Source organism: Coregonus clupeaformis, chromosome 8, assembly GCF_020615455.1.
Source record: "Coregonus clupeaformis isolate EN_2021a chromosome 8, ASM2061545v1, whole genome shotgun sequence".
In the NCBI taxonomy this organism is placed as follows: domain Eukaryota; kingdom Metazoa; phylum Chordata; class Actinopteri; order Salmoniformes; family Salmonidae; genus Coregonus; species Coregonus clupeaformis.
The window spans coordinates 61759845-61786309 of record NC_059199.1 but is presented as its reverse complement, the minus strand read 5'-3'; the positions used below and the strand labels follow the sequence as shown (position 1 = coordinate 61786309).

General features: G+C 46.4%; 1 protein-coding gene across 4 annotated transcripts in view; it reads left to right on the top strand.

The window, feature by feature from the left end:
- The window catches only part of LOC121572274 (rap guanine nucleotide exchange factor 5-like), a 75748-nt gene that overhangs the window by 13119 nt on the left and 36164 nt on the right, over window positions 1-26465 (top strand). For 3 of the 4 annotated variants that reach the window (XM_041884294.2, XM_041884293.2, XM_041884295.2), the window contains exons 2-8: window positions 10317-10367; window positions 12259-12365; window positions 14920-15041; window positions 16456-16618; window positions 22336-22420; window positions 22499-22547; window positions 22681-22757. In XM_041884294.2, the coding sequence (XP_041740228.2) occupies window positions 10317-10367; window positions 12259-12365; window positions 14920-15041; window positions 16456-16618; window positions 22336-22420; window positions 22499-22547; window positions 22681-22757 (654 nt within the window). The remainder of the gene's footprint in view (window positions 1-10316; window positions 10368-12258; window positions 12366-14919; window positions 15042-16455; window positions 16619-22335; window positions 22421-22498; window positions 22548-22680; window positions 22758-26465) is intronic. The other variant, XM_045222133.1, reaches the window with a different exon arrangement.

The following is a 26465-nucleotide window of genomic DNA, read 5'->3' as shown; positions in this document are numbered from 1 at the left end:
CGTCTGCCGCCCGTCTGCCGCCCGTCTGCCCCTTTTGCGCCATCGCTTCCTTTTCCGAGTCCCGGGGATTTGGGCCTTGTCCAGAGGAAGCAGAACATCCACAGCAGCTGACTTGTTGAAGTAGAAGTTGTCGTCCAAATGGAGGTTAGTGATCGCTGTTCTGAAGTCCAGAAGCTGTTTTCTCTCATAGGAAATGATGGCGGAGACATTATGTACAAAAAAAGCAAAGTTCAGCGTAAAAAACAAACAAAGTGCAGAATTGGTCGGGAGCCTGTAAAATGGCCGCTATCCACTGTAGCGCCATCTTGTCTGTGTGTGTGTGTGTGTGTGTGTGTGTGTGTGTGTGTGTGGTTGGTTGGTTGGTTTGATGTCTCCATTTTGACTCTCCCCTGTGTGACGGATCTATCAGAGAGAGACACTACCGTATCGCTACAAGATGAGTTTGTGTGTGTGCCCTGTGTGTGTGTGTGTGTGTGTGCATAGGGCTGGCACAATAACTATATAACCGTGTAACTGTCGGTTATGGATGAAGACCGTCATGAAAATAAAGTAACTGTCAAAACTCATGGGTACACTTGCAATGGCTGCCTGGTATTGTGATGCAATAACTTCCATGGTAATGTACAATGTTCATTCAAATGATGTTAAAGCCAGACTCAGTTAGTTCCAAATAAAATATCACATTTTCTTTCATTGTTTAATATATCTCGAAATGGATAGATGAAAGCTTAATTTGCCATTTGTGTCACAGTGATAAAAGTTATAAATAAATACAGCAGCTGTGTTTACAAAATGCAGGTCAGATTTCTCCAGGTAATTATGACGCATTGATCATTTTTCTCACACACCTTCTATCTGTTGCTCTGATCCATCCACGACCACAGCAACACATCAATAGTACAAATGAGTCCCTCTCATTATAAACAAGACTCATTATAAATGAGAGTTCAGAAATACAGAATAAATGTGTAATTTAGCTGACAAATGCGTGTCAGCTGATTGTGTGTAGCAGCGCTTGGTCTGTATCGAAGTTGCTTTGATGTTGCGAGCTTGATTTTCTGAATGAAACTGGAAACTGGAATTGTGGGGGGTTTTCATTCAGCAAGACTAGTGCCAGGATCATGCTGCTGTGGACAGTGCCAATGATAATCGCTAAAGCCTGAGCTAGCCATCTACTGGTAAGTGAAAGTAGAAGAAGAAGAGGAAGAAGAAGAAGCCTACATCAGTGGAGGCTGCTGAGGGGAGGACGGCTCATAATAATGGGCAGAACAGAGAAAATGGAATGGTATCAAACTGCTGGAAACCATGTGTTTGATGTATTTGATACCATTCCATTTATAGCGCTCCAGTCATTACCATGAGCCCGTCCTCCCCAACCACCTGTGGCCTACATGCTTGTTGTAGCTAGAATACAGGTTGATATGGCAACCCTCAGTGTCACACCCTGGCTCTGGGACTCATTATGTTGAGCCAGGGTGTGTTCATTCTATGTGTTCTGTTTCTATGTTTGACTGAGTGACTCCCAATCAGAGGCAACGAGTGTCAGCTGTTTGCTGGTTGTCTCTGATTGGGAGCCATATTTAACTGTGTGTTTCACTTTGGGTTTGTGGGTTTTTGTTCCGTGTTCGGTCAGTGTCACCGTGGACTTCACGAGTCGTGTTTTGAAACTTTAACTAATTAAAGTCATGTTTGTTTCTCACGCTGCGCCTTGGTCTACTCATTACTACGACGATCGTGACAGAAAAACCCACCATACCAAGACCAAGCAGCGTGTCCAGGAGCAGGCAGCCTGGACGTGGGAGCAGATCTTGGACGGGCAGGGGTCCTGGACCTGGGAGGAAATCCTGGCCGGGATGGATCGCCGGCCATGGAGTGAGACGGTGGAGGCGCGCCGTAGAGAGGAGCTACGGCGTGATCAGGGTCGTCGTCGGACGGTCGTGAGGCAACCCCAGAAAATGTTTAGGGGGGGGCACACGGCATGGACGACGGGGCTGACGGAGGAGAAAAAGGGGGCGGATCCAGAAGGCCACCAGGCCAGGGGTACACCGCCCTGTACGTCCTGTGCGGATGCCTCACACAGAGTGTGTGAGGGTAGGCATTCAGCCAGGACGGGTGGTGGCCGCTATTCACTCCAGGCCTCCTATCCGTCTCCACAGCCCGGTTCGGCCTGTCCCTGCTCCACGCACCAAGCCTACGGTGTGCGTCGACAGCCCAGCCCGGCCTGTCCCTGCCACCCGCACCAAGCCTACGGTGTGCGTCGACAGCCCAGCCCGGCCTGTCCCTGCTCCACGCACCAAGCCTACGGTGTGCGTCGACAGCCCAGCCCGGCCTGTCCCTGCTCCACGCACCAAGCCTACGGTGTGCGTCGACAGCCCAGCCCGGCCTGTCCCTGCTCCACGCACCAAGCCTACGGTGTGCGTCGACAGCCCAGCCCGGCCTGTCCCTGCTCCACGCACCAAGCCTACGGTGTGCGTCGACAGCCCAGCCCGGCCTGTCCCTGCTCCACGCACCAAGCCTACGGTGTGCGTCGACAGCCCAGCCCGGCCTGTCCCTGCTCCACGCACCAAGCCTACGGTGTGCGTCGACAGCCCAGCCCGGCCTGTCCCTGCTCCACGCACTAAACCTACGGTGCGCGTCGCCAGCCCGGTCCGGCCTGTTCCTGCCACCCGCACCAAGTCTACGGTGCGCGTCGCCAGCCCGACCCGGCCTGTTCCTGCCACCCGCACCAAGTCTACGGTGCGCGTCGCCAGCCCGACCCGGCCTGTTCCTGCCACTCGCACCAAACCTACGGTGCGCGTCGCCAGCCCGGTCCGGCCTGTTCCTGCCACTCGCACTAAGCCAGGGGTGCGAGAAGTCAGCCTGGTAAGGCCCGTTCCTCCTCCACGCACCAAGCCAGGGGTGCAAGTCGACAGACTGGACCAGGGGCACTATGGGGGGGTGTATTGGAGGGTGGTGGTCAAGGCCGGAGCCAGAACCGCCGCCGAGGAGGTATGCCCGCCCAGCCCTCCCTGTTTTGTTTAGTTGAGGCGCGGTCGCAGTCCGCGCCTTTAGGGGGGGGTACTGTCACACCCTGGCTCTGGGACTCATTATGTTGAGCCAGGGTGTGTTCATTCTATGTGTTCTTTTTCTATGTTTGACTGAGTGACTCCCAATCAGAGGCAACGAGTGTCAGCTGTTTGCTGGTTGTCTCTGATTGGGAGCCATATTTAACTGTGTGTTTCACTTTGGGTTTGTGGGTTTTTGTTCCGTGTTCGGTCAGTGTCACCGTGGACTTCACGAGTCGTGTTTTGAAACTTTAACTAATTAAAGTCATGTTTGTTTCTCACGCTGCGCCTTGGTCTACTCATTACTACGACGATCGTGACACTCAGGTACCCTAGTCTCTAGAGCACGTTATGACGTCTTGCCTGGGTTTGTTTGTCGCCCCGACAAAACTAAATATAAAATGTAAACAAAATGAGGAAACTGACACTTACAGAGTCTGGCTCTAACTGCCTCATGCAATGGAATGTATTTCTTGAAATGTCAGTTGAGTTGAATCAACAAATCACAGCACAAATTTTACTTCCTGCTTTGCTCCTATTGGTACACTCGTAATGGCCGCCAGTCCAACGTTCTATTCATTCTATTTCTATGGCAGCACATGAAGTCAGGAGCGGAGGAGAGGAGAAAATGTACGTAAAAAAAAAAAGTTTTCTTACTAATCAAACAGTTGTTACGGTGACCGCATTCATTTGGCTGGCCAATTACCGTCATACAATTCCATGACCGTCACAGCCCTATGTGGGCATGCTAAGCATGCAGTGCTACAGCTCTCAGCAGAGTACTCTAATCTGAGAGAAATCCATTTCTACCAGATAATGACTCCCACGCTCACACACACGCGAGCGCGCGTCGGCGTGTGCTGGCTCTCTCCATCGCCTCTCTCTCCCGTTTTTTCATTCTTTCTCTTTGGGTCGTTCCATGTCATAATTGTTGTATTCCCCTGTTCAGAGAAATTAGTCATTTGTTTTTATTAGGGATCCCCATTAGCTGTTGCCAAGGCAGCAGCTGCTCTTCCTGGGGTCCAAACATATTAAAGCACTTACATTACATATAAAACAGTACCTCATATAACATTATTACACCACTACATATCTACAATACAAAATGTTTAATACCACCATACAACAATATCACAATGTGTGCGTATGCATGTGTCTGTACCTTTGTGTGTGTCTCTTCACAGTCCCCGTTGTTCCATAAGGTGTATTTTTACCAGTTCTTTAAAAATCTGATTCTACTGCTTGCATCAGTTACCTGATGTGGAATAGAGTTCCATGTAGTCATGGCTCTATCTAGTACTGTGCGCCTCCCATAGTCTGTTCTGGACTTGGGGACTGTGAAGAGACCTCTGTTGGCATGTCTTGTGGGGTATGCATGGGTACATTCAGCTTGTCAACACCTCTTACAAAAACAAGTAGTGATGAAGTCAATCTCTCTTCTACTTTGAGCCATGAGAGATTGACATGCATGTCATTAATGTTAGCTCTCCGTGTACTTTTAAGGGCCAGCCGTGCTGCCCTGTTCTGAGCCAACTGCAATTTTCCCAAGTCCCTCTTTATTATGGACAGACTTCTCCCCATTTTAGCTACTGTTGTATCAATATGTTTTGACCATGACAGTTTACAATCCAGGGTTACTCCAAGCAGTTTAGTCACCTCAACTTTCTCAATTTCCACATTATTCATTATGAGATGTAGTTGAGGTTTAGGGTTTAGTGAATGATTTGTCCCAAATTCAATGGTTTTAGTTTTGGAAATATTTCCGACTAACTTATTCTTTGCTACCCTTTCCGAAACTAACTGCAGCTCTTTAAGTGTTGCCGTTATTTCAGTTGCTGTAGTAGCTGACGTGTATAGTGTTGAGTCATCCGCATACATAGACACACTGGCTTTACTCAAAGCCAGTGGCACGTCATTAGTAAAGATGGAAAAAAGTAAGGGGCCTAAACAGCTGCCCTGGGGAATTCCTGATTCTACCTGGATTATGTTTGAGAGGCTTCCATTAAAGAACACCCTCTGTGTTCTGTTAGACAAGTAACTCTTTATCCACATTATAGCAGCCATAACACATACGTTTTTCCAGCAGCAGACTATGATCGATAATGTCAAAAGCTGCACTGAAGTCTAACAAAACAGCCCCCACAATCATTTTATCATCAATTTCTCTCAGCCAATCATCAGTCATTTGTGTAAGTGCTGTGCTTGTTGAATGTCTAGAAGCGTGCTGAAAGTCTGTTGTCAGTTTGTTTACTGTGAAATAGCATTGTATCTGGTCAAACACAATTTTATCCAGAAGTTTACTAAGGGTTGGTAACAGGCTGATTGGTTGGCTATTTGAGCCAGTAAAGGGGGCTTTACTATTCTTGGTTAGCGGAATGACTTTAGCTTCTCTCTAGGCCTGAGGGCACACACTTTCTAGTAGGCTTAAATTGAAGATGTGGCAAATAGGAGTGGCAATATAGTCCGCTATTATCCTCAGTAATTTTCCATTCAGATTGTCAGACACCTCTTCCAAACTGACTTTACGGAATTCAAAAGTACAATTCTTGTCTTTCATAATTTGGTCAGATATACTTGGATGTGTAGTGTCAGCGTTTGTTGCTGGCATGTCATACCTAAGTTAGCTAATCTTGCCAATGAAGAAGTCATTAAAGTAGTTGGCAATATAAGTGGGTTTTGTGATGAATGAGCCATCTGATTCAATGAATGATGGAGCCGAGTTTGCCTTTGTTCCCAAAATTTCATTTAAGGCGCTCCAAAGCTTTTTACTATCATTCTTTATATATTTTATTTTGGTTTCATAGTATAGTTTATTTGTATTTAGTTTAGTCACATGATTTCTTAATTTGTAGTACGTTTGCCAATCAGTTGTGCAGCCAGACTTATTTGCCATACCTTTTGCCTCATCCCTCTCAACCATACCATTTTTCAATTCCACATCAATTCAAGGGGATTCAACAGTTTTTACAGTCATTTTCTTAATGGGTACGTGCTTATTATTAACTGGAATAAGCAATTTCATAAATGTGTCAAGTGCAATGTCTGGTTGCTCCTCATCACGCACCACAGACCAGCAAATATTATTTACATCAACAACATATGAATCACTACAAAGCTTATTGTATGACCTCTTATACACTATATTAGGCCCAGCCTTTGGAACTTTGGTTTTCCTAGATATGGCTACTATATTGTGATCACTACATCCTATGGATTTGGATTCTGCTTTAAAGCAAATTTCTGCAGCATTCGTAAAGATGTGATCAATACATGTTGATGATTTATTTCCTGTACTTTGTAACTACCCTGGTAGGTTGACTGATAACCTGAACCAGGTTGCAGGCACTGGTTACAGTTTGAAGTTTGTTCTTGAGTGGGCAGCTTGATGAGAGCCAGTCAATATTTAAATCACCCAGAAAATATACTTCTCTGTTGATATCACGTACATTATCAAGCATTTCATACATATTATCCAGATACTGACTGTTAGCACTTGGTGGTCTATAGCAGCTTCCAACAAGAATGGGCTTTAGGTGAGGCAGATGAACCTGTAGCCATATTACTTCAACAGTATTTAACATGAGATCGTCTCTAAGCTTTACGGGAATGTGGTTCTGAATATAGACTGCAACACCGCCCCCGTTGACATTTCTGTCTTTTCGGTAGATGTTATAACCATGTATTGCTACCACTATCATCAAAGGTATTATCTAAGTGAGTTTCAGAGATAGTCAGAATATGAATGTCATCTGTTACAAGCAAGTTATTGACTTCATGAACCTTGTTTCACAGGCTGCATATGTTAATATGTGCTATTTTTAGCACTTTTCTAGATTGCTTGATTGTTTTTAATGCTTTACTGGGAAGCTTATCAGAAGTAGACATGCTCATGTTATTTATATTGGAGCTGATAGTGCAGGGTGAGCTGCACACAGTAGACTTCCTACTAGGGCACACCACCTCAGTGCTAACAGTGTAACTCTGGTTCATAGGCTCATAATTACTGCATACAATAGCTGTAGGATCAACAGAGGTATTCAGGGCAATTAAGGGGACATAAATTAAGTTACTTACATTGTGTCTGCCAACACCATTAGTCATTGAAGTTATTGGGTTTATGACCCATCCTACATCATTATATTACCAGGTTCTGACCACTAGATGGTGCTGCTCCTGCTATTAGGGGACTTTTTTTTTAAAGACCCCCCCCCCACATTGTTAAAGGGAGAGTTCACCCAAATTACACAATTACATATTTATTTCCTTACCCTGCAAGCAGTTTATGGACGAGGTATGACAGCAACCCATGCTTCGGTTTTGTTTACCTGGCCACTGTTTCAAATGCTAACTTTTTAGCATTTGTGGCACAAATCCAATGCAAGTAAATGTTACCTATATTAGCATTTTCTCGCTTCATATCTAAATCATCTATAAGTAACGTAATTGAGTTAAACAATACATTTTTAGATACTTTAGGATGATTTGGACATGAAGCGTGAAAATGCTAATATAGGTACCATTGACTTGTATTGGATTTGTGACACAAATGCTAAAAAGTTAACATTAGTGGCCATGTAAACAAAACCGAGCATGGGTTGCTGTCACACCAGAGGTGTATCCTATGAAGCGAGCTAGATCTACTCAGTTTTATTTTTTTTTAAAGCTAAGCAGCTTCAGTTACCTTCACATTCCAGCTCAGGCTTTTTCCGTACTACGACGTGGATACTGCTCGTCCGCCTGCCGCTAACTCTAGCAGGTTTGTAACTGCGCGTGCATGTCGCACATGGCTAGTCAAACGCCGAACTCAAAGGATATTTATAACTAACCCAAGATAGTTAATCTGTGTTGTTTACAGTGGGAACAAATGAAGCATAGTGGGCAGAACAAGCAAGGAGGTGGGCAGAGACAAGCACAAGCTAGCGAGATCCTATTGTAGCATGTATTTGTATAATTCATTAGGGAACACCTCCTCTGTGAAGTGTGCATGTGCGCAAACTCAAGCCGACCTTACACTCCTTATTTTAATTTTTAGTCATTTAGCAGACGCTCTTATCCAGAGCGACTTACAGGAGCAATTAGGGTTAAGTGCCTTCTAAACCACGCAATTTTCTACAACTTTGGAAAAGCGTCAAGTATATAAAACCTAGTGCACTGTGTTTGTAACAGATTCTAGTTTTGGGAAAAAAAAACATTTATTGAGATCAGATGTTTCAGATGATAAGAAATGTTGCAGAATGTCAGCACAGTTTCACCTAGTTCCATCCTCTCCCACTACCCTGCGACTGGACTTCCTCTCACTACCATATTTGGTGGTGAGAAAACGTTCTAAATGGATGCTTCGGCTTTATAGCCCCGTGACGTGTCTGGGTTTGCCCTTCTGTCTGTGTCGAGCTCTTCATTGAGACAACGCTGAAACATCAATCCATGGGCGAGTCAGTGCCACATTTTCATTTGTGCCGAAAATCAAAACAAAAGAATGTTATCTTGCAAATGAATCAGGTTGTGGTGTGAAAAAGGCTTTTAGAAGAGCCGTCTTTATTTTATCACTTATCGTTAATACTGACTGTGGTGTGCTTTGGTGTGCTTATCAATGCACAACCACAAGCACCTTTTTTTCCACTCCTATCGATAAAATAATTGTATTGTCATACACAAGTGTGACTGCGTGACATTTTTTATGCATTCTTTCATTACTAAATGTGTAATGTGATATATTTTAATATGACAATTTCTTTATAAAATATTTATTCCGTCATCTTCCTCAAATGAAGAGGATGATGAGTCAATCTTTGCAAGAGGGAGGGAATCTGATTTCATTGGTCCTCAACTCGCGGCTCAGTCATTTCATTCAGGGTAAGTGGAGTAAGCCCTGTGTTAGCCTGCCCCCAGAACAGGTTAGTTCTGAAGGATTCGTTGCCATAGAAATTTACCTGGCTAAAAGGTAAGCCACTTTTAGTATGACCGGTTATCCCGAGTTGAACTCAAATCGCATGTTAGGTACTATATTTATGAAATATGATATTAATCCTATCAATAAAAATGGGCAATTTGGGTACAATCAATTAGGTGAATTTATCAGAGATTAAATTATATTTAAAGCAAATAATGTTGCAGAAATGCTAATGTTATCTGGTTGTAAGGAGAAGAGAGAGAGAGAGAGAGAGAGAGAGAGAGAGAGAGAGAGAGAGAGAGAGAGAGAGAGAGAGAGAGAGAGAGAGAGAGAGAGAGAGAGAGAGGGAGAGAGAGAGAGAGAGAGAGAGAGAGAGAGAGAGAGAGAGAGAGAGAGAGAGAGAGAGAGAGAGAGAGAGAGAGAGAGAGAGAGAGAGAGAGAGAGAGAGAGAGAGAGAGAGAGAGAGAGAGAGAGAGAGAGAGAGAGAGAGACTTCCTCTAACCCAAACACTGTCTGGAAATGTGTGTGTTAGGGATGGGCATTTAAAAATATTTCACTATTACAATAATATCATACTTTTTTTGGGATATGTGTTTTAAGGAGAGCAAGAGAGAACCAGGGCGCTGTCCAACAGAGTTTGTTTGGCTGCGCTCTGTTTGGAAGGGTGGGGGAGGGGTGCGAGAGGAGCAGGGGCCGGTGTGTGTGGCATGGAGGGAAAGAGAAGTAACCAAACCGACTCGTGTGATTGACAGACAATAACAACAAGCTACAGGTGTGATTGACAGACAATAACAACAAGCTACAGGTGTGATTTACAGACAATAACAACAAGCTACAGGTGTGATTGACAGACAATAACAACAAGCTACAGGTGTGATTTACAGACAATAACAACAAGCTACAGGTGTGATTTACAGACCATAATAACAAGCTACAGGTGTGCTTTACAGACAATAATAACAAGCTACAGGTGTGATTTACAGACAATAACAACAAGCTACAGGTGTGATTGACAGACAATAACAACAAGCTACAGGTGTGATTGACAGACAATAACAACAAGCTACAGGTGTGATTGACAGACAATAACAACAAGCTACAGGTGTGAAACTGGTCTTTTTTATGGGGCGTACTCATAACAACTGTCATAAAACTGTTGTTTTATAAAGAATTGTGAATGTAATGGTCTATCCTTGTAGGATATTTAGCAATGTAACTTTTCACACACAAAAAAGCCCTATTTTTCTTCTTTCTAAAAAAGAATACTCTTCCAAGTAATCGAATACTAACGTCCGTTGGGATATTAGAATAACCGTGCCCATCCTTAGTGTGTGTGTGTTAATACTGTGTTCTGACTGTGGGTTCTGATTTTGTCTCGGCAGCAGTCACCTGATACCATCCCTGGACCCAGCACCAGCCCTACTGTTCACAAGGTACACACAGACACCCGTACACACACAAACATGCGCACACACACACACACACACACACACAAACACACACTCACGTCCATAGGTGATGTCATGTCGGCAAATAAAGAATGTTTGTTTCATCAAACAGAGGTAGCTAAACATCATAGTCATATACATATTGGTCAAATACATACATTATGTAAAATACTTTAAGTTTTGGTGCTTTTGATTCAGTTCAAGTATTTGGAAGTAGCCTATTTGACGTTATAAACTGGGGTGGTTCGAGCCCTGAATGTTGATTGGCTGACAGCCGTGGTATATCAGACCATATACCACAGGTATGACAAAACATGTATTTGTACTGCTCTAATACGTTGGTAACCAGTTTATAATAGCAATAAGGCACCTCGGGGGTTTATGATATATGGCCAATATAGCATGGCTAAGGGTCCGCATTGCATCATGCGTAAGAATAGCCCTTAGCATGGTATGTTGGCCATATACCACACCCCCTCGGGCCTTATTGCTTAATTATGTAGCTAGTACTTGACCCAGGTTAACATGGTGACATCATAGTTTCACCACTGTTTCAATATCAATAGTTACACTGACATCACAGTTATCTTAGTATCAACAACACACACACAGAAACACGTCTGTGTAAACGTGTGTGTATATATATATATACACAAAAGTATGTGGACACCCCTTCAAATTAGTGGATTCAGCTATTTCAGCCACACCCGTTGCTGACAGGTGTATAAAATCGAGCACACCGCCATGCAATCTCCATAGACAAACATTGGCAGTAGAATGGCCTTAATGAAGAGCTCTGTGACTTTCAATGTGGCACCGTCATAGGATGCCACCTTTCCAACAAGTCAGTTGGAAAGGTGGTCAACTGTAAGTGCTGTTATTGTGAAGTGGAAACGTCTAGAAGCAACAGAGGCTCAGCCACGAAGTGGGATGCCACACAAGCTTACAGAACGGGACCACCAAGTGCTGAAGTGCATAGCCCATAAAACTCGTCTGTCCTCGGTTGCAACACTCACTACTGAGTTCCAAACTGCCTCTGGAAGCAACGTCAGCACAAGAACTGTTCGTCGGGAGCTTCATGAAATGGGTTTCCATAGCCGAGCAGCCGCACACAAGCCTAAGATCACCATGCGCAATGCTAAGCGTCGGCTGGAGGGGTGTAAAGCTCGCCGCCATTTGACTCTGGAGCAGTGGAAACACGTTCTCTGGAGTGATGAATCATGCTTCACCATCTGGCAGTCCGACAGACAAATCTGGGTTTGGTGGATGCCAGGAGAACGCTACCTGCCCAAATTCATAGTGCCAACTGTAAAGTTTGGTGGAGGAGGAATAATGGTCTGGGGCTGTTTTCATGGTTCGGGCTAGACCCCTTAGTTCCAGTGAAGGGAAATCTTAAGGCAACAGCATACAATGACATTCTAGACGATTATGTGCTTCCAACTTTGTGGCAACAGTTTGGGGAAGGCCCTTTCTTGTTTCAGCATGAAAATGCCCCCGTGCACAAAATGAGGTCCATACAGAAATGGTTTGTCGAGATCGGTGTGGAAGAACTTGACTGGCCTGCACAGAGCCCTGACCTCAACCCCACCTTTGGGGTGAATTGGAACACCGACTGCGAGTCAGGCCTAATCACCCAACATCAGTACCCGACCTCACTAATGCTCTTGGGGCTGAATGGAAGCAAGACCCCGCAGCAATGTTCCAACATCTAGTGGAAAGCCTTCCCAGAAGAGTGGAGGCTGTTATAGCAGCAACTCCATATTAAAGCCCATGATTTTGGAATGCGATGTTGGACGAGCAGGTGTCCACATACTTTCGGTCATGTAGTGTATGTATATAAATTATATATATCTTATTTGACTCGTGTTTGTGTCAGTCCTGCTCCCAGAGTTTCCCTTGTGCAGGGCGTGCAGTGAGGAATGCGTTCCTGTCTAATGGGCCGTACCCCGCTAAAGACAAGATTCACCTCGCCAGGATCATAAGGTAACTTTGTGTGTGTTTGTTAACTTTGTGTGTAAATCTGAGAGAGAGCGCGAGATAGAGAGAGAGTTTATGCGGGGATTTGAGTAAGATGGCGGAGTTTGCACCGGGTGAAAAGTGATTGCATTAGTTTTGGAACCGGTCTGCTTCCCAGACGTGAGCCGGGTGCCCCGTTCGGGCCATCGGCAAAGTCGGCTCAAAACAAAAGTGGCGTAGGTAGCACGTGGAGTAATGAGTAGGATTCCGTGTTTTCACATGCAAAAGTGATTGCTTTTGATAAAAACGCTTTATCTGCATTTCCAATTAAACCTAGTTTGAAAAGTCTAACATACTGTTGAAGTCGGAGGTTTACATACGACTTAGCCAAATACATTTAAACTCAGTTTTTCACAATTCCTGACATTTAATCCTAGTAAAAATTCCATGTCTTAGGTCAGTTAGGATCACCACTTTATTTTAAGAATGTGAAATGTCAGAATAATAGTAGAGAGAATTATTAATTTCAGCTTTTATTTCTTTCATCACATTCCCAGTGGGTCAGAAGTTTACATACACTCAATTAGTATTTGGTAACATTGCCTTTAAATTGTTTAACTTGAGTCAAACATTTTGGGTAGCCTTCCACAAGCTTCCCACAATAAGTTGGGTGAATTTTGGCCCATTCCTCCTGACAGAGCTGGTGTAACTGAGTCAGGTTTGTAGGCCTCCTTGCTCGCACACGCTTTTTCAGTTCTGCCCACAAATGTTCTATAGGATTGAGGTCAGGGCTTTGTGATGGCCACTCCAATACCTTGACTTTGTTGTCCTTAAGCCATTTTGCCACAACTTTGGAAGTATGCTTGGGGTCATTGTCCATTTGGAAGACCCATTTGCGACCAAGCTTTCAATTCCTGACTGATGTCTTGAGATGTTGCTTCAATATATCCACATAATTTTCCTTCCTCATGATGCCATCTATTTTGTGAAGTGCACCAGTCCCTTCTGCAGAAAAGCACCCCCACAGCATGATGCTGCCACCCCTGTGCTTCACGGTTGGGATGGTGTTCTTCAGCTTGCAAGCAACCCCCTTTTTCCTCCAAACATAACGATGGTCATTATGGCCAAACAGTTCTATTTTTGTTTCATCAAACCAGAGGACATTTCTCAAAAAAGTAAGATCTTTGTCCCCATGTGCAGTTGCAAACCGTAGTCTGGCTTTTTTATGGCGGTTTTGGAGCAGTGGCTTCTTCCTTTCTGAGCGGCCTTTTAAGTTATGTCGATATAGGACTTGTTTTACTGTGGATATAGATACTTTTGTACCCTTTTCCTCCAGCATCTTCACAAGGTCCTTTGCTGTTGTTCTGGGATTGATTTGCACTTTTCGCACCAAAGTATGTTAATATCTAGGAGACAGAGCACGTCTCCTTCCTGAGCGGTATGACGGCTGTGTGGTCCCATGGTGTTTATACTTGCGTACTATTGTTTGTACAGATGAACGTGGTACCTTCAGGCGTTTGGAAATTGCTCCCAAGGATGAACCAGACTTGTGGAGGTCTACAATTTTTTTTTCTGAGGTCTTGGCTGATTTTCTTTTGATTTTCCCATGATGTCAAGCAAAGAGGCACTGAGTTTGAAGGTAGGCCTTGAAATACATCCACAGGTACACCTCCAATTGACTCAAATTATGTCAATTAGCCTATCAGAAGCTTCTAAAGCCATGACATCATTTTCTGGAATTTTCCAAGCTGTTTAAAGGTACAGTCAACTTAGTGTATGTAAACTTCTGACCCACTGGAATTGTGATACAGTGAATTATAAGTGAAATAATCTGTCTGTAAACAATTGTTGGAAAAATTACTTGTGTCATGCACAAAGTAGATGTCCTAACCGACTTGCCAAAACTATAGTTTGTTAACAAGAAATTTGTGGAGTGGTTGAAAATCGAGTTTTAATGACTCCAACCTAAGTGTATGTAAACTTCTGACTTCAACTGTATATTTTATGGAAAAGAGATGTTGTATATTTCTGAACGATGCGCCATGCCTTGTTGACAACATGACAGAGCGGCGCAGATTACTGTTCGACTTGAGAAGGGCGCTCCTCCCTCACTGGCTTTGCCCGGTCACGTGACGGTCCATAGCCCGGTTCAACCCGGGCCAGCTTAATCCCCTCTATGAGTGTGTGTGTTGTTGTTGCTGTTGAATTATGTCTAGTTCTAAAACTGAAGATGTCTGTCCGCCGTTGTAACCTAGTGCAGGTGCTGGGTGTCACCATGGCAACGCTCTATACTCGGGTGGCTGAGTTCACCTCACAGTTGCTGGAAGCCTGGAACCATGCTGACAATCCAAAAGGAAAATCTTTAAGCCAGCACAGTACGGTTCGGATTGGCACGGTTGTGTGAAAAATATATCACTTTATTTCAACCTGAAGTTGCCATGGTGACATACAGCATCCATTGCTGAGTGATCCATTCCAACAGAGTGCCCCTGCTGAACACCAAGTGCCATCTGAGGGCACATCGATGTGTGTGTTCATGTGTGTGTGTGTGTATTGATGCTGTGTGTGTGTGTGTGTCCAGGCGTAGCTACGTGGGTGTAGACCTGGTCCAGTGGCTGTGTGAGCAGTGTGTGTACGTGCGCTGTCGGAGCGCGGCCGTGCGCGTCTGGCAGGTCTTACTGGAGCTGGGCATCTTGCTGTCTGGTGAGTACACAGCAGTGGCGTAGCGCAGTTTCGTGGGGGGGTGGGGATTATATCGTTTTTTGGCATTGGGCAGTGAGAAAAATGTGTGTTTTTTATGGCTAATCTCAAGCTATTTTACACAATTTGCCAGTAGGCTGAGAGAAAATGTTGCTGTTTCAGAGCTCAGGGATTCTTGAAAGATGGACAATCTCAACTTTTTTTCCACATACATTTGTCTTAATATTAACACATTTTTAAATATGTATTTTGATAGACCAAAATATCAGCTATCACACCATGTAAAGGAACAACCACATTTTTCTTTCATAAAATGCAACTAACTGGATTGTTTTTTTGTGCAGAGTTTGAAATGTGGATCGTTTGCTCCGGACAAGGGCATTTCCAGGCATAGAGCCGACATGGAAATTAATAATATTGTATTTAGAAAATTCCTGAAAACAAATATTTTCCTTATACATTTCCACTAAATGTACATTTTAAGCTCAAATAAGGAAACAAAATCAAAATATTCAGCTATAAAAATAAGGTTTCCCTGCCAGACACGGATTGTCCCGACATTCAAGAATCCCTGAGCTAATTTTCTGCTATTCTACACATTTTGCCATGAGGCTGAGAGAAAATTGTGCAGTTTTAAAGCTAATTTTGTGTAATTCAAAATAATTATAATTAATGGATTATGACATGTTCATATACTATCTGTGGGGGGGGGGGGCACACACCCCCATCGATCACGTGACACCATTCTTTCCTATATGAAGACTCAATAGCGTATTGAAGCCAAAGGAAGTCGGTTAACCTTTTACTGCAGTGGGCTAAATCAGGGTCACAGTGTGACTCTTGGAAGTCTTCAACAAATCTACTTTGAAACAAATGTATACAGCTCACACATATGGTTATGGGTTTAAGATGGCGTCTCATGGAGTCATAACATGCGCAGTTTGAGCTACTCCAGAAAGTGACGTTGCAGGCTAGCTCAGTGCTGCCCCCTCTTGTTGAGTAACTCAAGTTGAAGGCCGACTGGGGTACTGCAGGCTGCCATTAGCAACTAAACTTCTTATGTGTGCTATTTTAAAATAATCGGTTCAAGGACCTACATCTGGTGTATTAGACGCAATTATTGATACCGTGATTGCCTTCGAAACATTTGTTTATTTACACGAAGATTGCCATTTTTCTGTTCACTATAATGCGGGATCCTGATAATGCCTGCAGTACCTTGGTCGGCCTTGAACTTCTGTGGCTTCAATCACAGGGGGCAGTCGTTCTCCCCTGACACACACACACACACACATTCTTATACAGTACGTAACGATCTCTATCTGTGTGTGTTTCAGTGGACCAGTCAATCTGTATCTGTGTGTTTTTCAGTGGACCAGTCAATCTGTATCTGTGTGTGTGTGTGTGTGTGTTTCAGTGGACCAGCGCGTGGTGTTTGGGGACTCTAACTCCTACTACCAGTTCAGCTTTGAGGAGTGTGAGTCTGCAGCCTGCGAGTTCTGCGGCCTGGAGAAGGAGTCGTGGCCAGAGGCTGTTAGGCTCCTCCTACAGCTTGTACCATACGTCCAGTTCAGAACTGGGTAATTGTGTGTGTGTGTGTGAACGTGACCCAGTGTTGCATGACCATCACACATGAACACAGACACACACACACACGAACATGAGCAGAATCCGTGTTCCAACTGATAAGATTCATCTGTAATCTCTCTACATACTGTTAATCCCTTAGTCTGGCACTGACACACACACACTCTCTCTCTAATACACTCTCTCATAGCGGGAGCTGGGAGAGTGTTGAGGGAGCATACCGGCGTTATGAGTGTCACACAGAATTCCTGTTCCCAGAGAGAGAGAGAGAGAGAGAGAGAGAGAGAGAGAGAGAGAGAGAGAGAGAGAGAGAGAGAGAGAGAGAGAGAGAGAGAGAGAGAGAGAGAGAGAGAGAGAGAGAGAGAGAGAGAGAGAGAGAGAGAGAGAGAGAGAGAGAGAGAGAGAGAGAGAGAGAGAGAGAGAGAGAGAGAGAGAGAGAGAGAGAGAGAGAGAGAGAGAGAGAGAGAGAGAGAGAGAGAGAGATCCTTAGACCCTTAGACTTCCTCTCCTCCCTACTTCACTACCTGTCCTGCTACTGCATCCATCATGCTTTATCAGATCACTCTTTCACACACAGACACACACTCTTCCTCCTCTGCAACCATTTACTGAAGCCACAGATCAAATTCTAATTATATACAAATTAGTCTGTGAAGTTGTGAGAGAGAGAGATTAGTTTACCCTAAAACACTGTGCTGTTTATACACGCACAGAAAAAACAAGCACACACACAGAGGGAGAGAAAGAGGAGGAAAAGAGAGAAGAGGAAGAACGAGGTGCTGTTTCCTGTTTTAGGAAGACAAAAATACATGTAGAGAGAGAAAGCAGTAGAGACATCCAGCAGAGAGACCAGTAGAGACATCCAGCAGAGAAAGCAGTAGAGACATCCAGCAGAGAGAGCAGTAGAGACATCCAGCAGAGAGACCAGTAGAGACCAGTAGAGACATCCAGCAGAGAGACCAGTAGAGACATCCAGTAGAGACATCCAGCAGAGAGACCAGTAGAGACATCCAGTAGAGACATCCAGCAGAGAGACCAGTAGAGACATCCAGCAGAGAGACCAGTAGAGACATCCAGTAGAGAGACCAGTAGAGACCAGTAGAGACCAGTAGAGACATCCAGCAGAGAGACCAGTAGAGACATCCAGCAGAGAGACCAGTAGAGACATCCAGCAGAGAGACCAGTAGAGACATCCAGCAGAGAGACCAGTAGAGACATCCAGCAGAGAGACCAGTAGAGACCAGTAGAGACATCCAGCAGAGAGACCAGTAGAGACATCCAGCAGAGAGACCAGTAGAGACATCCAGCAGAGAGACCAGTAGAGACATCCAGCAGAGAGACCAGTAGAGACCAGTAGAGACATCCAGCAGAGAGACCAGTAGAGACATCCAGCAGAGAGACCAGTAGAGACCAGTAGAGACATCCAGCAGAGAGACCAGTAGAGACATCCAGCAGAGAGACCAGTAGAGACCAGTAGAGACATCCAGCAGAGAGACCAGTAGAGACATCCAGCAGAGAGAGCAGTAGAGACATCCAACAGAGAGACCAGTAGAGACATCCAGCAGAGAGACCAGTAGAGACATCCAGCAGAGAGACCAGTAGAGACCAGTAGAGACATCCAGCAGAGAGACCAGTAGAGACATCCAGCAGAGAGACCAGTAGAGACATCCAGCAGAGAGACCAGTAGAGACCAGTAGAGACATCCAGCAGAGAGACCAGTAGAGACATCCAGCAGAGAGACCAGTAGAGACATCCAGCAGAGAGACCAGTAGAGACATCCAGCAGAGAGACCAGTAGAGACATCCAGCAGAGAGACCAGTAGAGACATCCAGCAGAGAGATCAGTAGAGACATCCAGCAGAGAGAGAAGTAGAGACATCCAGCAGAGAGACCAGTAGAGACATCCAGTAGAGACATCCAGTAGAGACATCCAGCAGAGACATCCAGTAGAGACATCCAGTAGAGACATCCAGTAGAGACATCCAGCAGAGAGACCAGCAGAGACATCCAGTAGAGACATCCAGCAGAGACATCCAGTAGAGACATCCAGTAGAGACATCCAGTAGAGACATCCAGCAGAGAGACCAGTAGAGACATCCAGCAGAGAGACCAGTAGAAACATCCAGCAGAGAGACCAGTAGAAACATCCAGCAGAGAGACCAGTAGAGACATCCAGTAGAGACATCCAGTAGAGACATCCAGTAGAGACATCCAGCAGAGAGACCAGCAGAGACATCCAGTAGAGACATCCAGCAGAGACATCCAGTAGAGACATCCAGTAGAGACATCCAGTAGAGACATCCAGCAGAGAGACCAGTAGAGACATCCAGCAGAGAGACCAGTAGAAACATCCAGCAGAGAGACCAGTAGAAACATCCAGCAGAGAGACCAGTAGAGACATCCAGTAGAGACATCCAACAGAGAGACCAGTAGAGACATCCAGCAGAGAGACCAGTAGAGACATCCAGCAGAGAGACCAGTAGAGACATCCAGTAGAGACATCCAGCAGAGAGACCAGTAGAGACATCCAGCAGAGAGACCAGTAGAGACATCCAGCAGAGAGACCAGTAGAGACATCCAGCAGAGAGACCCATAGAGAGCAGTAGAGACATCCAGCAGAGAGACCCGTAGAGAGGAGTAGAGACATTCTGCAGAGAGACCAGTAGAGACCAGTAGAGACATCCAGCAGAGAGACCAGTAGAGACATCCAGCAGAGAGACCAGTAGAGACATCCAGCAGAGAGACCAGTAGAGACATCCAGCAGAGAGACCAGTAGAGACATCCAGCAGAGAGACCAGTAGAAACATCCAGCAGAGAGACCAGTAGAAACATCCAACAGAGAGACCAGTAGAGACATCCAGCAGAGAGACCAGTAGAGACCAGTAGAGATATCCAGCAGAGAGACCAGTAGAGACATCCAGTAGAGACATCCAGCAGAGAGACCAGTAGAGACATCCAGCAGAGAGACCAGTAGAAACATCCAGCAGAGAGACCAGTAGAGACATCCAGCAGAGAGACAAGTAGAAACATCCAGCAGAGAGACCAGTAGAGACATCCAGCAGAGAGACCAGTAGAGACATCCAGCAGAGAGACCAGTAGAGACATCCAGTAGAGACATCCAGCAGAGAGACCAGTAGAGACATCCAGCAGAGAGACCAGTAGAGACCAGTAGAGACATCCAGCAGAGAGACCAGTAGAGACATCCAGCAGAGAGACCAGTAGAGACATCCAGTAGAGACATCCAGCAGAGAGACCAGTAGAGACATCCAGCAGAGAGACCAGTAGAGACATCCAGCAGAGAGACCAGTAGAGACATCCAGCAGAGAGACCCGTAGAGAGCAGTAGAGACATCCAGCAGAGAGACCCGTAGAGAGGAGTAGAGACATTCTGCAGAGAGAGGAGTAGAGACATCTAATCAAATCACATTTTATTTGCCACATGTGCCGAATACAACAGGTGTAGACATTACCGTGAAATGCTTACTTACAGCCCTTAACCAACAATGCATTTATTTTTTAATAAAAAAGTAAAATAAAACAACAACAACAAAAAAGTATTGAGAAAAAAAGAGCAGAAGTAAAATAAAATAACAGTAGGGAGGCTATATACAGGGGGGTACCGGTGCAGAGTCAATGTGCGGGGGCACCGGCTAGTTGAGGTAATATGTACATGTGGGTAGCGTTAAAGTGACAATGCATAAATAATTAACAGAGTAGCAGCAGCGTAAAAAGATGGGGTGGGGGGCAGTGCAAATAGTCCGGGTAGCCGTGATTAGCTGTTCAGGAGTCTTATGGCTTGGGGGTAGAAGCTGTTGAGAAGCCTTTTGGACCTAGACTTGGCGCTCCGGTACCGCTTGCCGTGCGGTAGCAGAGAGAACAGTCTATGATTAGGGTGGCTGGAGTCTTTGACAATTTTGAGGGCCTTCCTCTGACACCGCCTGGTATAGAGGTCCTGGATGGAAGGAATTGTGGCCCCAGTGATGTACTGGGCCGTACGCACTACCCTCTGTAGTGCCTTGCGGTCGGAGGCCGAGCAGTTGCCATACCAGGCGGTGATGCAAGCAGTTAGGATGCTCTCGATGGTGCAGCTGTAGAACTTTTTGAGGATCTGAGGACCCATGCCAAATCTATTCAGTCTCCTGAGGGGGAATAGGCTTTGTCGTGCCCTCTTCACGACTGTCTTGGTGTGTTTGGACCATGATAGTTCGTTGGTGATGTGGACACCAAGGAACTTGAAGCTCTCAACCTGTTCCACTACAGGCCCGTCGATGAGAATGGGGGCGTGCTCAGTCATCATTTTTTTTCCTGTAGTCCACAATCATCTCCTTTGTCTTGGTCACGTTGAGGGAGAGGTTGTTATCCTGGCACCACCCTATAGGCTGTCTCATCGTTGTCGGTGATCAGGCCTACCACTGTTGTGTTGTCGACAAACTTAATGATGGTGTTGGAGTCGTGCCTGGCCATGCAGTCATGGGTGAACAGGGAGTACAGGAGTACCTGAGGGGCCCCCAGTGTTGAGGATCAGCGTGGCAGATGTGTTGTTATCTACCCTTACCACCTGGGGGTGGCCCGTCAGGAAGTCCAGGATCCAGTTGCAGAGGGAGGTGTTTAGTCCCAGGATCCTTAGCTTAGTGATGAGCTTTGAGGACACTATGGTGTTGAACGCTGAGCTGTAGTCAATGAATAGCATTCTCACGTAGGTGTTTCTCTTGTCCAGGTGGGAAAGGGCAGTGTGGAGTGCAATAGAGATTGCATCATCTGTGGGTCTGTTGGGGCGGTATGCAAATTGGAGTGGGTCTAGGGTTTCTGGGATAATGGTGTTGATGTGAGCCATGACCAGCCTTTCAAAGCACTTCATGGCTACAGACGTCAGTGCTACGGGTCGGTAGTCATTTAGGCAGGTTTGATGGTTCATCGGAGGGCATAGCGGGATTTCTTATAAGCGTCCGGGTTAGAGACCTGCTCCATGAAAGCGGCAGCTCTACCCTATAGCTCAGTGCGGATGTTGCCTGTAATCCATGGCTTCTGGTTGGGGTATGTACGTACGGTCACTGTGGGAACAACGTCATCGATGCACTTATTGATGAAGCCAGTGCCTGATGTGGTGTACCCCTCAATGTTATCTGAAGAATCCCGGAACATGTTCCAGTCTGTGCTAGCAAAACAGTCCTGTAGCTTAACATATGCGTCATCTGACCAATCTTTTATTAACCAAGTCACTGGTGCTTCCTGCTTTAGTTTTTGCTTATAAGCAGGAATCAGGAGGATAGAGTTATGGTCAGATTTGCCAAATGGAGGGCGAGGGAGAGCTTTGTATACATCTCTGTGTGTGGTGGAAAGGTGGTCTAGAGTTTTTTTTTTCCTCTGGTTGCACATTTAACATGCTGGTAGAAATTAGGTAGAACGGATTTAAGTTTCCCTGCATCTAGCAGAGAGATCAGTAGAGAGCAGTAGAGACATCCAGCAGAGAGACCAGTAGAGACCAGTAGTGAACGGTAGACACCAGTAGTGAACGGTAGACACCAGTAGTGAACGGTAGACACCAGTTGAGACACCAGTAGTGAACAGTAGAGACCAGTAGACACCAGTAGTGAACAGTAGAGTCCAGTAGTGAACAGTAGAGTCCAGTAGTGAACAGTAGAGAGACATAAAACACACGAAGAGAAGACTGGAAAAACTAATGGTGTGTGTGTGTGTGTGTGTCTGTTATAGGTCTGAGGAGGACTCAGAGGGGAACAGAGATGTCTGCGGGGACAGCTTTCTCCAGATGAAAGCGCTAGATAGGCTCACCTCCACGGTTAGTTGTGTGTGTGTGTGTGTGTGTGTGTGACTGAAATGAGCTGCCATACTGAGTGTGTATGTTCTGTCTCCGCAGGTGCAGAATGAGTTGGCTGCTGCTCTCGCCCGCAAGGCTCGCAAAGCCAGTGAGTGGGTTACTTTATTAAGTGTGTTATTACAGTGTGTTTATGCCACTGTAAGATATCCTTTAGTTTCAGCAAATCAAATATTTGTTTTAGTTGAATAGTCCTGACAGCTGTCAATCTAACGTGGTTGCAGTGGCAGAGCAGGGTGGCCCAGAGTCAGCAGACGCCACCCCCCGGGAGACACCCATACCCAGCCACGAGAACACCACGGTAGGACACACACACACATACACACACTAACACAGGAGGGGAGAGGAGAAGAGGAGAGGAGGAGAGGAGAGGAACGGAGGAGAGGAAGGGAGGAGAGGAACAGAGGAGAGGAGATGAGAGGAACAGAGGAGAGGAACAGAGGAGAGGAGATGAGAGGAACAGAGGAGAGGAAGGGAGGAGAGGAACAGAGGAGAGGAAGGGAGGAGAGGAGAGGAACAGAGGAGAGGAAGGGAGGAGAGGAACAGAGGAGAGGAAGGGAGGAGAGGAGAGGAACAGAGGAGAGGAGAGGAGAGGAGAGGAACAGAGGAGAGGAAGGGAGGAGAGGAGAGGAACAGAGGAGAGGAAGGGAGGAGAGGAACAGAGGAGAGGAAGGGAGGAGAGGAGAGGAACAGAGGAGAGGAGAGGAGAGGAGAGGAACAGAGGAGAGGAACAGAGGAGAGGAGAGAAACAGAGGAGGAGAGGAAAGGAGAGGAGAGGAACAGAGGAGGAGAGGAGAGGAAGAGAGAGTAGAACAAGGGAGTAGAGGAGAGGTTGTGGGTTAGGGTTGTGGGTTAGTGTTAGGATTGTGGGTTATGGTTAGGGTTAAGGTTGTGGGTTAAGGTTGTAGGTTAGAGTTAGGGTTGTGGGTTAGGGTTAGGGTTAAGGTTGTGGGTTAAGGTTGTAGGTTAGGGTTATGGTTAGGGTTGTGGGTTAGGGTTAAGGTTGTGAGTTAGGGTTGTGGGTTATGGTTAGGGTTGTGGGTTAGGATTTGGGTTGTGAGTTAGGGTTGTGGGTTAGGGTTAGGGATGTGGGTTAGAGTTAGGGTTGTGGGTCAGGGTTGTGGGTTAGGATTAGGGTTGTGGGTTAGCGTTAGGGTTGTGGGTTAGAGTTGTGGGTTAGGGTTGTGGGTTAGCGTTAGGGTTAGGGTTGTGGTTTAGGGTTGTGGGTCTGATAGTGTGTGTTGTTATCAGGGGTGTTTTCCTAGGAAACGGGTTTGTGGGAAGGTGCATTTGTGTGTGTGGTGGCACTGTGCGATAGTTTCACTCGCAGGAAGTACCCTGCTCTCAGCCAATCAACACACAGACATACACACTCACACACAATCCAAACAGTGTAGAATCCAATGTAAATAAACAGTCCACACCGCCAGCTACTGATGATACCATCATACTACCACCAGTACCCAAGGGACCACCCCCGCCTCTCTTCTTCTCTAACTGCCCACCTCTAACTACCCTCCTCTAACTGCCCTCCTCTAACTGCCCACCTCTAACTACCCTCCTCTAACTGCCCTCCTCTAACTGCCCTCCTCTAACTGCCCTCCTCTAACTACCCTCCTCTAACTGCCCTCCTCTAACTGCCCTCCTCTAACTGCCCTTCTCTAACTGCCCTCCTCTAACTGCCCTCCTCTAAATGCCTTCCTCTAAATGCCCTCCTCTAACTACCCGTCTCTAACTACCCTCCTCTCCATCCCAGAAAGAACACAGAGGAGAGGAATGAGAATAAAGTCTCCCCTTCATTCTTCTGTCTCCTCTCCTCTCATATCCTCTTCTCTTCACACTCTCTTCTCTTCACTCTCCTCTCCTCTCCTCTCCTCTCCTCTCCTCTCCTCTCCTCTTCACTCTCTCTCTCTCCTCTTCTCTCCTCTCCTCACCTCTTCTCTTCACTCTCTCTCCTCTCCTCTCCTCCCCTCTTCTCTTCACTCTCTATCCCCTCCTCTCCCCTCTTCTCTCCTCTTCTCTTCTCTTCACTCTCTCTCCTTTTCTCTCCTCATCTTCTCTTCACTCTCCTCTCCTCTCTTCACTCTCTCCTCTTCACTCTCTCCTCTTCACTCTCTCCTCTTCACTTTCTCTCCTCTCCTCTCATATCCTATTCTCTTCACTCTCTCTCCTCTTCTCTCCTCTCCTCACCTCTTCTCTTCACTTTATCTCCTCTCCTCTCCTCTCATCTTCTCTCCTCTTATCTTCACTCTCTCTCTCTCCTCTTCTCTTCACTCTCATCTCCTCTCCTCTCCTCTCCTCTTCTCTCCACTCCTCACCTCTTCTCTTCACTTTCTCTTCTCTCCTCTTCTCTCCTCTTCACTCCCTCTCCTCTCCTCTCCTCTCCTCTCCTCTCCTCTCCCTCCTCTCCTCTCTTCTTCACCCTCTCTCCCCTCTTCTCTTCACTCTCTCTTCTATCCGCTTCCCTTCACTCTCTCTCCTCTTCTCTTCTCTTCACTCTCCTCTCCTCTTCTCTCCTCTCCTCTTCTATTCACTCTCTCCTCTCCTCTACTCTTCACTTCCTCTCCTCTCCTCTCCTCTCCTCTCCACTCTTGCCTCCTCTCCTCGCCTCCTCTCCTCTCCTCTTCACTCTCTCTCCCCTCTCCTCTTCACTCTCTCTCCCCTCTCCTCTCCTCTTCACTCTCTCTCCCCTCTCCTCTCCTCTTCTCTTCACTCGCTCTCCTCTTCTCTCCTCTCCTCTTCTCTCCTCTTCACGCTCTCCTATTCTCTCCTCTCTTCATCTCTTCACTCTCGCCTCTCCTCTCCTCTCCTCTTCACTCTCTCTCCACTCCTCTCCTCTTCACTCTCTCTCCACTCTCCTCCTCTCTCTCTCCTCTCCTCTCCTCTCCTCTCCTCTCTCTCCTCTCCTCTCCTCTCCTCTCCTCTCCTCTCCTCTCCTCTCCTCTCCTCTCCTCTTCCTCTCCTCTTCACTCTCCCCTTCACGCTCTTCTCTCCTCTCCACTTCTCTTCACTCTCTCCTCTCCTCTCCCCTCTCCTCTCCACTTCTCTTCACTCGCTCTCCTCCTCTTCACTCTCCTCTTCACTCTCCTCTTCTCTTCACTCTCTCTCCTCTCCTCTCCTCTCCTCTTCAATCTCTCTCCCCTCTCCCATCCTCTTCTCTTCACACGCTCTCCTCTCCTCTCTTCTCCTCTTCACTCTCTCTCCTCTTCACTCTCTCTCCTCTCCTCTTCACTCTCTCTCCTCTCCTCTTCACTCTCTCTCCCCTCTCCTCTCCTGTCCTCTTCACTCTCCTCTCCTCTCCTCTTCACTCTCTCTCCTCTCCTCTTCACTCTCTCTCCTCCCCTCTTCTCTCTCCCATCTCCTCTCCTCTCTCTCTCCTCTCCTCTTCACTCTCTCCTCTTCTCTTCACTCTCTCTCCTCTCCTCTTCACTCTCTCTCCTCTTCACTCTCTCTCCTCTCCTCTTCACTCTCTCCCCTCTCCTCTCCTCTTCTCTCTTTCGCTCTCTCTCTCCTCTCCTCTCTTCTTCACTCTCTCCTCTTCACTCTCTCCTCTTCTCTCCTCACCTCTTCTCTTCACTTTCTCTCCTCTCATATCCTATTCTCTTCACTCTCTCTCCTCTCCTCTCCTCCCCTCTTCTCTTCACTCTCTCTCCTCTCCCATCCTCTCCTCGTCTTCTCTTCTCTCCTCTCCTCTTATCTTCACTCTCTCCCCTCCTCTCCCCTTCTCTTCTCTTCACTCTCCTCTCCTCTCCTCTCCTCTCCTCTCCTCTCCTCTCCTCTCCTCTCCTCTCCTCTCCTCTCCTCTCCTCTCCTCTTCACTCTCTCTCCTCTCCTCTTCACTCTCTCTCCTCTCCTCTCCTCTCCTCACCTCTTCTCTTCACTCTCTCTCCTCTCCTCTCCTCGTCTTCTCTTCTGTCCTCTCCTCTTATCTTCACTCTCTCCCCTCCTCTCCTCTCCTCTCCTCTCCTCTTCACTCTCCTCTCCTCTTCACTCTCTCCCCTCTCCTCTC